This window comes from Hibiscus syriacus, unplaced genomic scaffold (genome assembly GCF_006381635.1).
Source record: "Hibiscus syriacus cultivar Baekdansim isolate YM2019G1 unplaced genomic scaffold, ASM638163v2 tig00111810_pilon, whole genome shotgun sequence".
Lineage (NCBI taxonomy): Eukaryota > Viridiplantae > Streptophyta > Magnoliopsida > Malvales > Malvaceae > Hibiscus > Hibiscus syriacus.
Genome location: NW_024063186.1, coordinates 886,282 through 904,022, shown reverse-complemented (window position 1 = coordinate 904,022; position 17,741 = coordinate 886,282). Strand labels below are relative to the sequence as shown.

The following is a 17,741-nucleotide window of genomic DNA, read 5'->3' as shown; positions in this document are numbered from 1 at the left end:
TGAAATATATGTTTTCTTTTAAAAAAGTTAAACTTTAATATTAAATTATATATATTTTAATGAAAATTTATAGAAATATTTTAATCATTATACTATCTAACTTTTGATAAAAATACATTTAATATATAATTTATATAATTAATATATTGAAATTATATTTTAAAATAATATTCATAAGTATCATATTTATTTATATAAATTATAATATAATATGAAAAAATATATTATGGTCTCGAATAGATAAAGATATTGTTTTTTAATGTATAAGATTTAATTTTTAATAATTTAAAGTTAGACATTTGCATGAACCAACTTATCTCAATGGTTAAATGTATTATTGATCTCTTTAGAGGTCACGAGTTCGAGCACCAGCGATTGCAGTAGGTGATTAAGTCTTCATTGTCAAATCTTTGAGAATATTTAGAATATATACAATTATGTAATCACTTTAGCTTAATAAAAAAAATAAAGTTAGATATTATTTTAAATAATTACATTTTTACAATAATATTATTTTTTTACCTCATAAAATTATAAATTAATTAATATTTTTAATATTAAAAATATAAATAATTTTAAATACTTAAATTTATTGATATTTTACTAAATCAAACCCTTTATATATTGTTATTATGTTTATAATTTTGGGTAAAACACAAAAAATAACAATTGAAAAATATCATTATAAAAAAAATTCATTAGTTTATATATAATCTTGTCTAAAATGATGAGAATTGTATAAATTTTAAAAATTTAGAAATAATGACGCTTCCATCATTTTAAGTAAAAATGTTACTATTGGGGAAAAATATTCATTGATAATAATATTTTTCGTAAATCAAACGTGAAAATATAATTCCAATTTTTTTTTGTAAAAATCTGTTACGAACTAAACCCCTAAAGTAATTTTTTATTCGAATCACCTCCTAAAGCATTTTTTCCTTATAAGAAAAAATCGATTGTCATGCAAGTCCTTTATTATATTTCAAACATTAATTGAATCATATAAGGATGACAATTGGGTGAAAAAAAAACATTGGGATTCGAACCGATGGGGATGGAGAATAACTTAATTCTTCATCCACGGGGATGAGGATGAGAGAATTTTTATTCTCGAAGTTTAAATGGAGATGAGGATGAGGATTGTTATATCCAAACAGTAGAGATAACTGAACCGTACCAGTGTGAATAACCGTGAGGATCTCCCCAAAAAATTGTAGGGATCCTCGATATTTTACAAAAATAATCGTGGGGATCCCTAAAAATATTTATAAGATTACGTGTTGCCACTGTTACATCTTAAAGGAACTAAAATTGAAGTTTAGACATTTTCTAATTTAATATACATTGATTTGTTGAGATTGAAAGTTGTTAAGATTGTACATATACATTGGGTGTTAGATTAATACTGATGTTTGAAATTTCATTTTATAGATAGAGACCAATTTAAGGCAATATGATATTTCTTACAAGTTTTAGGTGTTGCGTTGATTTCAAAGTTGTTTGTTTATTTTTTGTTACGAGTATTAACCAAAACTCACAGGGATCCATAAGGGATGGGTATAAGGATAAAAAAATCCCTGAAACATATAATGTGAATTCTCTAAAATCATACCCGCAAGTATTAGAGATAAAATGAGTAATGCAAAACCATCCCGACCCGCCTCGTTGCCACCCCTAGAATCATATAGCTAATTTCCTAGCATTAGATCTTAATTTTACATATCAGTTCTAAAAAAACAACTCATTTCCTTTTTTCCCCTTCATTTTTACCGGAAATTAATGTGATGTTATTTATATTTTCTACAAAAACTCAAAACAACTAATATTATCATTTAATATGAAAATTATCATCGATGATTGTGAGTTATTTTTAATGTTTGTTTCCCGAGGGGACCAAAACTTATAATAGAAAAATAATTTAAGATGCAAAATATGGATTTGAAGAATCATTAATTAAGCCTTCTTTACAATGGTTGTATTTAAATTCAATACACGTTCTGTTTGTATGTCACGTGAGTTCACTTTTAAATAAAATAATTATGTTAACAGACGACCTAAAAAGTCTATTAAAAGCTCCTTTAAAAATAATTTAATCACTCTACTATTGAAAAATATATTAATTTAATTTGAACTATCATGTTAGATTTAGATATATGATTGTGCACAGATAATTTCCTCATGTCCTTCGACTCTAGTTTGTGATTTGTCGGTGACCTTTTAATAATTTGATCTACTTTTGTAGTTCGTTTATAGATACAATTATATATGTTTGTATTTATCTTTTGTTTAAGTTATTTGGTTGAGTTTTCAACTCTTTCCTTATATGATCTCAAATGTCTAATTTTTTATGTTAACGATTATAAGTAAGGATGGCAAATGGGTACAATTTCGTGGATTTCGCACCGTACCCGTCCCGCATCTGCCCTCCCCACATCCGTCCGCTCACTAAATATCCATTAAATTTTAGATAATTATGAATTTAGGTATAATTTTAGAGACTAATTTATAAATCTTAATATTGTATAAGATATAACTTATAATTATTGGTTTATTTTATTATGCTTCTTAATGGGCGTATTTGTTTTATGTTTGTTTCTTATGTATAACTTAAGGTTACTGTCAGGCGGGTCTAGTCGGGTGCGTCTCCAGTTGGGTAGTGGGTGTGGGATGGATTTGAGAATGTATCGGCGTGGGCGGGTGTGAATTTAAAAAATTTTACCCATCATGAGTGGTCGGCGAGTAGTGAATTTGAAAATATTATATGGGTATGGGGATAGGGGTGGGTAGTATCCGCACCCAATCCGCCCGTTTGTCATTCCTAATTATAAGAAAATATTCTAATTATATGTTTAGTTTACGATTATAATTATACATCTTAATTTAATTTAACCCCTAAACTATTGCTACAACACTAACTAGGTCCTTCAATCTTTTCTTTTTTTTTTCTCTGTAAATTTCCATCCAAGCTGAAAAAGTCAATTCTCAGCCGCCGAATAAAACTCAACATCGACGACAAGTTTTACCGAACCAACATCGCCACCCTCAACTCCAACTATCATTTTATTTTCTGCTCGTCTTTCTAATCACATCTTTGTTGTTGATTTACAACAAATTTCTTATAGCATAAAATCACAAAAAATTGAACTTGATTATCAGTTTCAAAAATCGGTTATCAAATTCTATAACAGAAAACTTAAATCGTGGACGGGGAGTAAGTGATATATTTAAAACCTTACTCGCTGTGCATCCACTCACCCCACATCCGCGGTCTACTAATTACCCACCATATAAATTTTGGACTATTATGAATTTAGGTATAATTTCAGAGAATATACTATAAATCTTAAGATTTTATAAGACATGAATTGTAATTTAACCAAATGTTAGGGTATAAACTCAATTAATCTTTAGTTTATTTTATTATACTTATTAATGGATGTATTTATTTTATATTTTGTTATTTATGTAATCTGTGAGGTTGTTTTTAGGCAAGTATGAGTTAATACTAACATGTACGAGATGTATAGTAGATATCTAGTTGGGTAATGGGTGTAGATTTAAAAATTTTACCCGTCTTGAGTAATGGGTAGATGATGAATACAAAAATATCATATAGGAAATTTGATAATATACCCTAAGCACGACACAATGAACACCCCTTTCAAATTAAAGAAATCCCTGATCGCTTTCCACCATCACCACTTATTCTCATGATCTTCATCGTGTAATCTTTCAACCTCTGAGTATCTCTTGCTGATAACAATGTTGAAAATCATGTTTATGTTTATGATTCTCCTGCATGTTTGAGTTCCGTCAATAGGTGGTTAACAGAATCTCGAGTGTCTCTTTCTTGTAAACGTGACACTATCAAGTAGGGGTATTCAAATTTTCGAATTAATTTAGTTAATCGATCGAACCGAATTAATTCGGTTGGTCATCGAATTAGTTCGGTCGGTTAACGGTTATAAAAATTTTTAAAATTCGATTAACGGTTAATTCAGTTTGAAATCGGTTAATTAGACGAATTAATCGAAACTAAATTTTAAATATATTATATATAACATATGGACTCAGCTCAAACCATTTAAAACTCAATTAATAATTTAAGATTCAATAACTTTTAAACCTAAATCAATATTAATTAATTAAAAAATTTATATAAAATTTTTATTTTATAATTATATATTATTTAAATTAATTGTAAACTGTTTTTTTGAATTAAAAAATATTAAATATATTATATATAACATATAGGCTCAACCCAAACCATTTAAAACTCAATTAATAATTTAAGATCCAATAACTTTTAAACCTAAATTAATATTAATTAATTAAAAAATGTATATAAAAATTTTATTTTATAATTATATATTATTTAAATTAATTCTAAACTGTTTTTTTGAATTAAAAAATATTTAATTTTTATATAAATTAGAAAATTTTAAAAAGTTTCGGTTAATTAGAAAATTAACCGAAATTTATTCGGTTCGATTAATATTTTTGAAAAAAAGTTCGGTTCATTTAACGGTTAAATAAATTTTTTTTTGATTAATTCTGTTAATGGTAATTCGATTTGGTCGGCTTCCGAATTAACCAAATAAACACCCCTACTATCCAGGATTGCAAGGGCTGAAGTGTGCTATATGAGTTAAACGATTCACGAGCAGTTTATTAATATTTTTATATAATTATTTAGGATTTTGATTGTCTTATTTTTATGATTGAATATACATTGTTAAACTTTTATTTTAAGAATATGTTAGTTTGGTGTATTACATAGGTTATAATATGTTAGTTTGTTGCATTTGTAGATTGTTATGTTGGAGTTTGGACTTTGAAATTACTATTATTTTGATTATATTTATATTAAATTTGTTAATTTATATTATTACTAGATTTTACATAGATTTAAAAAAAAGCAAGATAAAAATTTTGTCAAGCTTAACGAACAACAAGTCAACCAAAATTTTATTGAATATCAAGTCGAGTTGAACACGAGTTGCAGTGACGAATCCATAAATTTAGAAACGGGAGTCCAAAAATTTTAATACTCTTTTCCTCATTATAATGGATGTGCAAAATTTCTTTTTTTTCCCTTCCTTTACAAGCTTCGTTTTACTCGTCAAAATAAAATAATCCTCTTCAAATAAAATAAATGAGTAGTATAGTAAAGAGGGTCGATCCACAGGAAAATTGAAATTTCTAACGCGAATTTATGTCGATTTCAGACCAATAAGTTGTAACAAAAATAAAAATAAAAGGGGTAGACGTGATTGAGAATGAAGTAAAATAAAAAGAAAACAAGTAAATTAAATAAAATGGAAAAAAAAGTAAATCAAAAGAAAATAAAAATGAATTTGAGAAATGACAATAAGAGAAATTGCCTCGAGCTAGTTTTGTTTCAATTCCGTCGATCATCGAAATAGATTTTTGTTCCGAGATTTATGTCGGTTACAGTTTACATGACCCAACCTATTGTAATTTGCCTCTCTCATGTAACCGATATTCTCAAGTCTATTTTCGAAAGATGATTGTTAAATCGATTAACCCACAGCTATTGCCGTTAAAACAATCATATTAAAAACCGGAAAGGTGCAACATGATGTGTACTGGTTTCAGCACTTCTAACAGGTGGAGGCGGCTGAGAAACGACCTTCTATAGTCATCTAGTGGTTTCCTCTTGTTCTTCGAGCTTTTCTAATTAACCATTATTCTAAATAACATATAGCTAAATAAGCAAAAAGAGAGAGATTCTCACCATTCCAATTATAGAGTTTGGAAAGAAAGTTTTCGCATTTCATTGGAGAGGAATTGTTAGATCTAATTTTGCTGCATCACTCCCTTCGATTCTCGTACGTCTTTTTTATGCTTCAAATTCTCAACTTTATTGTGGGATATTTTTTTTTAATTCAAATATCATTAGCTCTCAATTGCATAAAGGAGAACAAATTATTTAATATAATTAGGTTATTAGTAATAAAACCAAAACGGATTGATCTTTGACAAGATCTAATGCAGAAGTGAATGTGCAACTCTATTAGCCTCTCTCTTTAGAAAAAAGACATTAAAATCCAAGTTGTTTGCAAAAGCTTCATGAACCTTGTTGAGCATCAATCTAATAATCGAAATGTGTTTATGACAGTTTGCAAGTAGATTCTAATGCCTCCCGCTTCCATTCGTTTTTAATAGCTAGTCGCATCCCATAAATGAAAGTCAATGCTTCAGTCGATTCAGAGGTTTGAGGAACTTCAAGCATGCGTGCCATACCTCCCATAACCATATCGTGGTGATCCCGAGCCACAATTCTGATGGCAGCCTCTTTCGAATTTGTCAAGAAAGCCCATCAACGTTAATCTTAATGAATCCCCTCAGCGGTCTCGTCCACCCATGAATCCTTTTCGCCAGTGATCTCATTCACTGGCATATGTGGGGAGAGCATGGACAACCGATTTGAGGAATACCTCTCTTCCTCCATGAGACAACAGGTCCTTGGTCCACCCATGAATCCTTTTCGCCAGTTTAAACCCCGTAACCATTGTGTTAATTTCTTGCATTTATCCTACACCAAGTAATAATTGGACGTCAACAAACTTATAAAAGCACATTGAGAAGGAAACAGGTTATAGTTGGTTTAGTTATTAGATGAACATCAAAATCATGTTTGCCGCATAAATCTAGTAAGTAAAACGACTACTAACTTTAATAAATTAGCAGGTAACAAATTTGTTGACTTTTAAAGTTATGACCGTCATTGTTTAAATACTTAAGCTAACATACTTAATGATTTCCTTTTTTTTTTTTACTTATTTTTAAAATAAAAACAGTTAATTTTTATTAATGAATAGAAAATATCCAAAATTCTAATAAAGGTTTATAAAAAAAATATAACTAATCACATTTAAATATTCTCCTAAAATCATTAAGAGCATAGTCACTTAAGATTATATTAGAACTATGCAAGAAAAAGGTGAAAAATCTCATCCAGAAAAACTCGAGCAAAAGGTAGAGACAAAGAGATTTGACTACTACAGAAAATGTACCACAACAAGATATTAAACTACTGGAAGATCATTAACAAAACACATATAAGAGCCAAGCATTGTGAGATAACTATCTACGATTGCGTGTTGTGTATCTAAATCCAATTCGAGGGTCCAAAGCAGGAAAGATCAACAAGATAAAAAAAATGAGCGTCATCTTGATCAATAGGGGACTCGTGGTGATGCCAAATTCAACCATGAAAAAAATACACGACAAACAATCGAAAATAAAATTAAAAAATTGCCAAAAGATAGAGAAAAAAACGTTTAATAGAAATAGAGAAAATCGTGTCATAAATGTATAGTTATTAGAAACAAAGAAAAAATAAAGATGTGAGATAAAAAGAAATACCAGCGAAGATAATAAACACTAACAAAAATGAGAAAAAAGGAATCGACAATGGGATAGAGAAACTAGGGATGACAATATGTCGGGTTGGATCGAATTTTTGGTCAATCCGATCCGATCCGAAAATATATACCCTCCACTCGAATCTAACCCGCTCTAAAATTTTAAAGAATAAATCCGATCCGGTATAAAATAAAGACTTGATTAAAAAAAAAATAAAGTGAATGAATATTATAACAATTATCCATAAATTTATTTAAAGAAATTAGATTATTACTTTCGAGTTGTGTTAGGTCGAAGTTTTTCATCCGAAGCCGACTCGACTTCACGGTCCAAATTCGTCGAGTTCAAATTAAAAGCAAGCACTAGGATTTAAAAGAATTTAATATTGTATATTCCTTTTCAAAATTCTATATTCGTATTTTAATTATAATTGAATTTCAACAAAATTAATATCTCAAAGTATAAACAAATTCACTTTTACAAATTAACGCTACTTCTGATACCGCACCAATTCTTTATTTTATTCCACACATGCTTATAAATAATGATTTTTTATATCATTTCTTCCAAAGTAAAATAACATTTTCTTTTTTAAGTAGCCTTAAATACATATCTCCCCTAAACTATATTTTTTTATCGAGTTATCCCTTAAAATATATTTTAACATATTTTATCCCATTAACTTTAAATCTTTACTCCATTTATCTTAAATTATTAATATTATTAAAAAAAATTACTATTTAATTAGAACACGTCACGTGACCCTTTTAATATTTATATTTTTATCTGAATAAATAAAAATTTATTAAATAAAATAAAACCTATAATATACAAAAAAAAAATGCCCTTCCCCTTCCGGCCTTCCAGTCCCCGTCCCCCACCCCCACCGTAACCCCCCCCCCCTAAACACCTACATTTTTGCTTTCTCATAGTCTCCTCCGCTTCTTGTGCAATGGTCTCTCTTCCTCTCGAAGCCGAAGACCCAAATTCAATCTCCATTAATCCTCTTTTGGGTTCTTCTCAATTCCCCCAAAGTTTCATTTCAATGCTCAAAATTCATGTCCAAAATCCCAACATTTCAACAACAAAGAGGTACCGTTCATTGTTGTTCTATGGGGAAAAAAATGAATTTATGGATTGGTTTGAAACATACCTTTTTTTTTATTCAGAGTTTTCTGTCATGTTGGATGAATTTAACCCGTTTTTAGCCATCGAGGCATTGATTCTGTTGTAATTTTTGTTATATGTTTCTCTGCTTCATTTGGATTTGAAAAACGAGGATTTTGCTGTATGTTTGTAGAGATGGATTTGTAAGGACTTTTTTTTCCGTCTTGAGGCCAATTGTTGAAGATGATCTGTTTGCTTATTTGTCTTGGGGCTTTGAATGAACATTTTAGGGTGATTATGGAGATTACTCCATGGAGAATTTGTGTAGCATCAATTTTGGTTTTCCCCATTCGTGGTTTGAATCAAGTTGGTTTTTGTTTGAATGTGTCTAGCTGGAGATTCATGGTTGAAATTGGGTTGGTTAGATCTGAATCAATAATATTATGGTTGGGTTTTTGTCTGCATCATCATGATGGGTTTAAATTTGCTTGGAAGGTTGTGCCAAAATGATTGCTGGGTGGAGCAGAATTATCTCATAATCCTTAGCAGGAAAGGAACCTTAAAGGGCGATGTGGCGTGTGTTAATTGGTCAGTGAGATTTTTTAACGGTATTAATGATCTAGAGTAAACGAATTAATAATTTTTAATTGAGGATAAAACTTTTTGAAAAATACTTTAAATAACAATTCGATAAAAATGATATAGTTCAAGAGAAAAATATGTATTTAAGCCTTTTTAAGTATTGTAAATTTAAAAGAAAGAGAAAATAACCTCATTGACAAAAAATGTCTTATAATATGCGATTTTAACCATTTTTTTTTTGGATTTGCCAAAATGACCAACTAAATCGCAATGCGATCGACCACGACCACGACCACGACCACGACCCGACCCGAGACGAGACGGGCGGCGGCAGTGGCGTCGCGCGAGAGTCCCCCTTGTTCTCTATCACTCAACAAGGAAGTGGGAAAGCCAAGCCTTAAATATCATTCCCAATAGTGTTTCCAATACTATGTGGGATTGAGCATTACCAACACTTGTTTCCAATACAATGTGATTATTCAGGAAACAATTAACAATCATGCACCTTAAAACAACTGAATCAGCAAACAATTGCATTAGTATTATACGATTAAATATGTCATAATTAAAAGTCAATCTATAATCAATCGTGATTATTGCAATTTTAAGTAAAACATTCAAAAATAATATCACTATTTAAGGCTCAATCCCACATAGTATTGGGAACAAGTGTTGGTAATGCTCAATCTCACATAGTATTGGAAACACTATTGGGAATGGTATTTAAGACTTGGCTTTCCCACTTCCTTGTTGAGTGATAGAGAACAAGGGGGACTCTCGCGCGCCGCCGTCTCGTCTCGGGTCGGGTCGTGGTCGTGGTCGTTGTCGTGGTCATTTTGGCAAATCCAAAAAAAATTGGTTAAAATCGTATATTATAAGGCATTTTTGGTCACTGAGGTTATTTTCTCTAAAAGAAATATAAAATTAAGTCTCGTCCATTAAATAGACATAGGCACATCTCTCTATGTGAAACTTGGATGTTAAATAAGCCATGAGATTATCTCAACGTACCGGCGTGTATGACCATGACCATGAAAATCAGTTCCTAGGACATGGACAAGGAGGTGGGAGCAACTGTATTACACTTAACTTTCATTTCTCATTTAGTGCTCCCATTCAATTCTAACAACTAAGCAATCTCCCAACCTTCCCCTTTTATTTTAATTCATTCAACCAAAGGAAAACCATATATTCTAAGTCTCCCATCATTCCAAAGCAAAGCGAATTAGACCTTGTGAAAGCAGCTGCATGGGCATGGTACCAGCACAGTTCATGTTCCGGAGGCAAGCCGACCGTGATCAGAGAATTTAATGCCACTCGATCTCGACGAGCTTCGGGGCCTACACACTACAACTCGGAAGCCATGAGAAACAACCACCACATCGACATGGAGACGGAGGGATCGATCCCTACCCGTAATGCTCTCCTGGATCCATGCGAGATCGAAAGCATTTCTAAGCAACTGGATCAGCTTATCAAGTTGAGTGGGATCAAATTCTACGGGGAGCTATTGAGGATGGATGCAGATGAGAAAAAGAGAAGCAGGAGCATGTTGAAAGGGTTCCTGCAAAGGCGTGCTGTGGTATGCGGCAGAACCCCTGATGTGGAGGAAACGGCCCTAAGACCCCAAAACCATATGGCTGCTGCTGCTAATAGGGTTAACGGCAAGCCACGAGCATCCCACGTTTGGTGAATTTGCAGCCATTGGAGTGTTGGAAGGTTTTAGTTGTCGTCTACTCTCTTGCATGTTAAATGTCTAATACATTGGCGTTTCATTCGTTCAAACAATGCCATCAAAATTGTCTTTTTTTTTTCAATAAATGCTTATTCGAAAAGGAAATGCAATCTAAGTTTAATGTACGAATTAATTATCCAATAATTAAAAATCTTTTCAAAAGATACTACCTTGTATTCATCCTGGACTAATAAAAAAATGTTATAAATTGCAACTCTTTCGTCAGGTGTGTAGAAGGAAGACTAGAAACCAACAATCTAATATTGGCATAAAATTTAATCAATGAATAAAAAACTGGATCAGATCATCTCATTGAGCCGAAATATGTGATTGTAAAAAAATCATAATTTTAATTCCAAGTTTAGAACCAAAAGTTTATAGAACCAAAAGCTTATGGCAGGCTGATATGATATTGCTCCTACAATATCCAACAGGAATCCTCCAATGGGTGCCACAAGGAATACCAATGGAGAAATAATTGGACACAACATGAGGCATTAGCTTAAATCCGCTGTTAATGATCAAACATTGAGAAGGTTAGAATGGGCTGATGTGACGAGCCAACCATAACAAAAACTCGGGTACAAGACGTCTTCTCGGAGGTGCCAGCGCATACTTGGCGAGAGCTTCCTCATCACCCGCATCCGCATGTATCACAGCAACCATATGATCAAATAGGTCATCCTTTCCACCTCTTAAAGGATCCTGCATGATAGTACTCAACTTTAGGGGCGGGAATAACAGTTTATATCGATGTCTTTTTTTCGTAAATATAGTTGCTCGAGGAATTGGAAAACCGGGAAACCTTCAAAAACAGTACTGAAAACAAAAATTGCAGTAGGGCTCAAACAATATATGCTAGTTGTTAAAACTATTACAATAACTGCCATTTACTTTACTGTTTCCCTAGTTAACTAAACCTCATGTTCAGCATTGTCATCACAGTTTATATGTAGATTACAAGGACCTCACGTAAGGCATATTAATGGATAAGAAATGTGAAATTTTTGTATTCATTTAGTTATATATATAACACAAAATTACAGTCGGATGATCAGACTGCAGCGAAACAAGTAAATTAAGCCTAAAATGACATTAGAAAGCTAGTAATAACCACTAACCTGTAAAAATAGATCGGTATGGGATTTTCCTTCATATAAAATCACTTCAGCCTCAGCCCCTACCCCTTTAAGCGCTTCTACAAAGTTTATACTGCACAGATAAAGTCAATATCAGGAATAGCAGTTTCTGGGAAAATTTGCAGTAAATCCACTGCAGCAGTATGATGTCTCCTCATCACCATACATCATTACTAAGATTGAATTTTTTTCCAATTTCAAGCATTAATTCCAGAATAAAAATATAGCAATGTGATTAAATAGCAGTTTAAAAGTAAACAAAGAAATTAAACAGTTGGCATTTAGACCAACATGTATTTCTAACCTGGCATCTGATGGTATTGATAAATCTGAAGTTCCATGGAAAAGTTTAATAGGGGGAAGAAGAGAGCCGGCTTCTCTATTGCGTGGATCTTTTATTCTAACTTCTGGAGAAAATTGTTCAAAGGATTCTTCCCCTTCCATGATGCTGTAACATTGAAACAGAACTTCCGTTGGTTAATAAATGGTACATGGGATAATAATAAAAAGGAAAAAGACAAGCCTGTATAGATGGTTGCCAGAAAAATAATATAGGCAAAATACCTTAAAAAGATTGAACGATAAAGGCCTCGATTGTGGAAATGATCAACCAAATTGAATAAATTGTACCTATTCACAATTTAATAGGAAACAAGCACGTATCTGGTTACAACTGTCAATCTGTTTATACAATTGAACTGGCGAATAAGACCATAATTTGTACTACTACCAACCGACAGAAGAAGATTAACATATTCCATAAAAGATATAAAGAAAGGCCTATCACTTTAAGCGGCTAGCTCATATGTGTATATATTCGGGTTTCAAGAAAGTCTTCACATTCTAGAGTCAGTTGCCACCAGCCAAAAGAAAGGATTGATAGTAATTCAGTTGCTAGTTCTTCAGTAGAAAATGATCACAGCAAACTGGAAGATAAAATATTTTCACCATAATTTTGTAAATTAATAACCAAATGAAGGATCGCAGCTAAATTCTAGTCAACTAACTTCAATTGATGTTTCTCTCTTTCAGAGGGCAAACATTACTGTGTGGTACCAAGGTAAATTTCTTTCAGGAGCATGTAGATGTCTTCATAAATAACATAACAAAAGCAAACTGGCAAGGGAAATATTTTTTAAAATTAAAGAGAAGCAGGATAAAACCGTAACAAACTGCTCTTTACATGAGTTATTCCCTCTGCAGTGATACTGCCTTGCAAGATAACATCTAGGAAAATCAGAAAGGGTGGAAACTATGATCCTAAAGATAGTTCTAGAGTGAAAAAACACATGGAAATTAAGAAGAGCTTTCTGTACAAATCTTGAACTTAGAACCAACCAACAAAACAAAATCCTATGTGTCTTCAGCTGGATCTTATCTGAAGCATTGATGTTCTATAGCCATTTCAATGACACAGTCATGCACCTTACATATGAAATGAAGAAATGTAGCATGTTGCTTCATTATTAGGATATGGACATTTTCATCATATAAAAGGTATAAAATTCATATATCATAGTGAACTTGATAGTCTTATATAAAGATCCTTGTGGATCATTAATCTTGTTGCTTAAATGTACTAATAAAGCCTAAAATATTGGAAAGTACAGCTCTCTGCATATCCAAAATATCTTATGCAAGAATCGTAATAAAGAACATATAAAAATTTACCCTCCAGATAATCCAAAATAAGCTTTGATTTGGGAAACACTCCATGTAGTGTTTTCTCCTCTAGATTCTTTGATAGCTTGTTCCAAAAGAACACAAGAAGAAATATGTGCCCCCGCTGACTGCCCCGTTAAATAGATTCTATTCAAAATAACATAAAAGTGTAAATTGAGATAATATGGATATACGATAGGCATGAAAAATCAAATAAAGCAGTCAGTCACCTGTTAGGATCACCTCCATATCTGGCAATGAGATTGCAGACAAATGAGACCCCTTGAGACACATCTTTCACCATGTCACTAATGGTTCCTTGGGGGAAGTTCCTGCAAACATATATCAAGCAAATACAGTTACTGGTAGAAGAAAAGAGACGGGCCTCATAAATATAATAAAATTTTATGACAATATGTGAGCCAGTTAATAACATGGGGGAAAATTGTATGGATCATAGAGGCAAAAACATTCTTTAGATATTTTATTTCATTAATGAAGATACAAGTACATATTTGACCCTTAGAATATTTCACCCGCAGGTGGCATTCTTAGCAAAAATGAACAGAACACCATATCATGGCATCAACCAAACTAATACCTGTAATCAAGACATGCTACAATGATATCTCTTTCCGCCAATTGCAGTCCTAGAAGTGATCCCCAAGCCTTGTACCTAAAACAAAAGAAGAGTTCAGAAACTTTTCAAGGGAATTATTCGGCTCCCAAAAAGAAGTCTAGCTACTGCCGAAGCAAGTATAATCAGAAGGTGCAATGCGAGGATGTTTTGTCTGATCTTAATGGCAGATTTCATTATGATTCTGACTTTCAGCATTGGGGCAGAGTCAGAATGAGGAAGCGTCAGAATACTTTCAGATCGTGAAAGATCTGGGTATAGAGTCTGACGGCTCAGTAGTGTATCTGATTTCGGAAACTTTCAGCTGAGGAAGTTTTGGAAGAAGACTTGCTTATGATCATTGATTTTGGAGTTAGAGGTTCGGTTGGTCTCCGTCGACAAGTCGAGCATTAAGTAGCAGAAAGGCGGATCGAGTGGTTGTGAAGCTTGCTTCTCAGCACTCTTATCATGTGGAAGCTCATGGCTTGTGTTAGAATTTGGCTTCTAAGGATTGAGTTAGCTGATTTATTTGGCTTTTTTACAGTTGTTTTGTTTTGTGGTGTCTTTCGGGCCATGTTCAGGCTTTTAGTCTGATCAGTCTTATTAGGGGTTGTTGTAGTAGTGAAGGTGGATTAGGCTGAGTTAGTGTTGTTGTTTACGGTTGTTTTCGATCTTATGTTTAATAAAATTTTAAGGTACTCTTTTCCTCCTTCCGCTGATTAAGGAGCTTCTCTATAAGCTCCTTTAATCAAGAAGAGGATTTTTAACGAGACCTTCAATTCCTATAAAAAAAATGAGGATATATACTTCCAATAAATGTTTAATGGTCAGCTAGATATGAAAGAGGTTGATACAATGATCATTCAAATCCATTGAATGAGCAATTTAAACCATAAATTTTCTTTGGGCTTATAGAGACCTCATAGAATACATTTCAATCTATGTTTATCTAATTCCTTAGCACGGCCCACATGAACAGACAACTACAAGAATAAACAAACCGATGCAGAACCCCCTTATGAAATATGAAGGAATTTTAAGGCTATATTATGTATTTCATATTTAATCCACATTTGTACATTTAAAAGTAACTGATACACCATGGAGAAATATCATGTCACTCACCCAATTATCCAGGCTCCACCTGTCACAAATACCACAACTGACTTTGGACCACTAATATTTGTTGGCAAGTATAGATCCAATCTGTCACATCATCATCAAAAGAGAAAAGAGCAGCATTAATCTATGACAGGTGACAAGCAAGTCATAGAATACAACTACTTGTCATTTGATGTGCCAGGTTGATCCCCTGTCACGGAATGAAGAGTACAACATTCTACCAACAGAATACATGGTTGTGGGCCTAGCTTTGTAAGCACTTGTGTCACATATTCACATACCTATTCCTTGGTTGATCTCCATAAACAATACTCCGTCGCACTTGACTTGAGAAAAAATAATAATATGCAACTGCAGAAGATTGACAAGTAATGCTCAAGTCATTATTTTCCATCAAATTGAAGATATTTGAAAGCAGCCTACAAATATAACTATTTCTGACATAGCACACTATACAGAAAAGATCTATAAATTATTCCCATGCAAAGAGCTGTATGATCACAATCTTCAGAAATGTAACCATCTCTTAAACTGACAAAGCATGAAGGCAAACATAGTGCAGCTGTCATTTATTTCCATGCAAACAGCTGTACGATCACAATCTTCACAACCTTCCCAAAACCCATCACATACGAACTCTTGTAACCCATGAATTCAGTTACTGGGAGAACCAAGACATGTAGGAATAGACTACAGATGGGCCAATGACGTCACTTGGTCACTGAACATTCAAAAAGTTCTAGACACATATTGTTAATGAATATTCTAAAATGACCCCATTTTGAAAGAAATTTCGGGTCAATATACAGTATTCAATTAACTTTCTACAAAAGATTGTGTGGGTCATACACACACGCAATCCATTGAAACTATCAAGTTCCTTTCAAGCCTATATATGTGTGAGAGAGAGAGCGCGCGTCTGCTGTGACATGCTGCAAGAGCTAAAACAAAGAATAATAAATCGATTCTTATATTTACCTCCCTTTTTTTTTTTTTGCTTCTTAGATGATATACAATTTACTATTTTCATGTAAAATGAGAAGTAAATGATTCTTAATAACAAGTTTGCAAGTTCGTGCAAAAAATAATAATCAATCAATAATATAGAAAATACCTTGAAGAAAACCAGGCATAAGAAGCAAAGCATAACAAGCAAGGGCAAGTAATCTTGTGTACCACCGGTAGCCTACCCTGAATGCAAATGTATGATTAAAACAACGTATATAATAATAAAGTCGAAAGCAATACAAAATAAGTTTATGGGCAATAACGTATATATACATATGTGTGTGTTGAATTACTTTTGTTGTTCACTGGTTCTATATCTGAAAATCTAATGTATATATACATAAATGTTGATATGAAAAAGAATAAAAAGTGAACTATTTTGTTGTTCATTAATTCTCTCTCTAAAAATCTACCTTGCTCCAACTCTTCATCACTCTTGAAGTATCCAAGTCTAATATCCGTGTTCAACGCAGATGTTTATTTTGACCCTCTAAGGACTATTAACATGAATGTAAAAACTTATAAAAATAAAGCATGCTTATGTCAGGCACATATTTATATCCAATTCATACCAGAGTCCAAGCAACATGGTTAAAAGTACCAAAAAGATTATTAACAAAACACATCCAGCAAGCAAATTTGAGAAGAACCAATCTCAAATATGGCAGAACAAGGTTCAAAATGATAACAACGTTTCCATTAAATCATATAGTGGGTGAAAATTGACCCAGCCTAATAGATTCGCAGATCCTTAGTTGCAAGTCAACCTACTTCCTCACAACTCCTAAGCAACCATTCAGAAAAATTATGGGAACTCACTTTGCTTCTCTTCTTTCCTTCAACTTGCTAGGCAACCAAAGACAGAACATATTCTCAAATTAAAAACTAAATAACAAAATTAACACGATTCTCGTAAATGTGCCACTTCCTCGACAAACTGAACTATGAAATCAAACTTTCTTTAAGGAACAAAGAAGAATGCAATTGAGATTCGCAGATAATACGTTTAATAACAATGATGTAAATTATATACCCGAGATATCGGAGGAGAGTGAAGGTAAGTCGCGTGACAAGATAAGTCTCGGCGGCCGCATGGCCGATGTCCCGGCTTAAAGACTTCTGTCTGTTCATACTTGCCGGTTTCCCGCGGAACTGTTGTTGCTGGTGGACACCGGAGGATGCAAAGATGGAGCCGAGGAACCTGAAAATCAAGGACCTAACAGCCAAACAAAGATGAGTAGCAGTAGAAGTTTCGCAACGTCGAGGGTGGTCATGCGTCGGCGGTGACAATGATGCCATCGCCGGCCCCTCGATAGAAAAGAGAAGGGAAGAGAGCCAGAGAGGATCTCAGATTGATTAACGAAATGGTTTTGGT

General features: G+C 32.8%; 2 protein-coding genes across 3 annotated transcripts; one reads left to right on the top strand and one right to left on the bottom strand.

The window, feature by feature from the left end:
- Nucleotides 1-10,136: 10,136 nt before the first annotated feature.
- Nucleotides 10,137-10,777, top strand: LOC120171037. The gene is made up of 2 exons (XM_039178849.1): nt 10,137-10,160; nt 10,301-10,777. Exons 1-2 carry the CDS (start codon nt 10,137-10,139, stop codon nt 10,775-10,777), a joined length of 501 nt encoding a protein of 166 aa, XP_039034780.1.
- Nucleotides 10,778-11,148: 371 nt separating this feature from the next.
- On the bottom strand, nt 11,149-17,741 carry LOC120171079 (probable isoprenylcysteine alpha-carbonyl methylesterase ICMEL2). Of its 2 annotated transcripts, XM_039178878.1 has the most exons (11): nt 17,400-17,741; nt 16,473-16,549; nt 15,640-15,709; nt 15,362-15,442; nt 14,222-14,296; nt 13,851-13,952; nt 13,630-13,767; nt 12,523-12,588; nt 12,263-12,406; nt 11,941-12,031; nt 11,149-11,524 (listed from the first exon to the last, which is right to left on the bottom strand). In XM_039178878.1, the coding sequence occupies exons 1-11, from the start codon at nt 17,663-17,665 to the stop codon at nt 11,357-11,359; spliced, it is 1,278 nt and encodes a 425-aa protein (XP_039034809.1). In that variant the 5' UTR covers nt 17,666-17,741; the 3' UTR covers nt 11,149-11,356. The 2 variants fall into 2 exon arrangements, with proteins under 2 accessions (XP_039034809.1, XP_039034810.1); XM_039178879.1 differs by lacking the exon at nt 11,149-11,524 and having other exon boundaries at nt 11,941-12,017.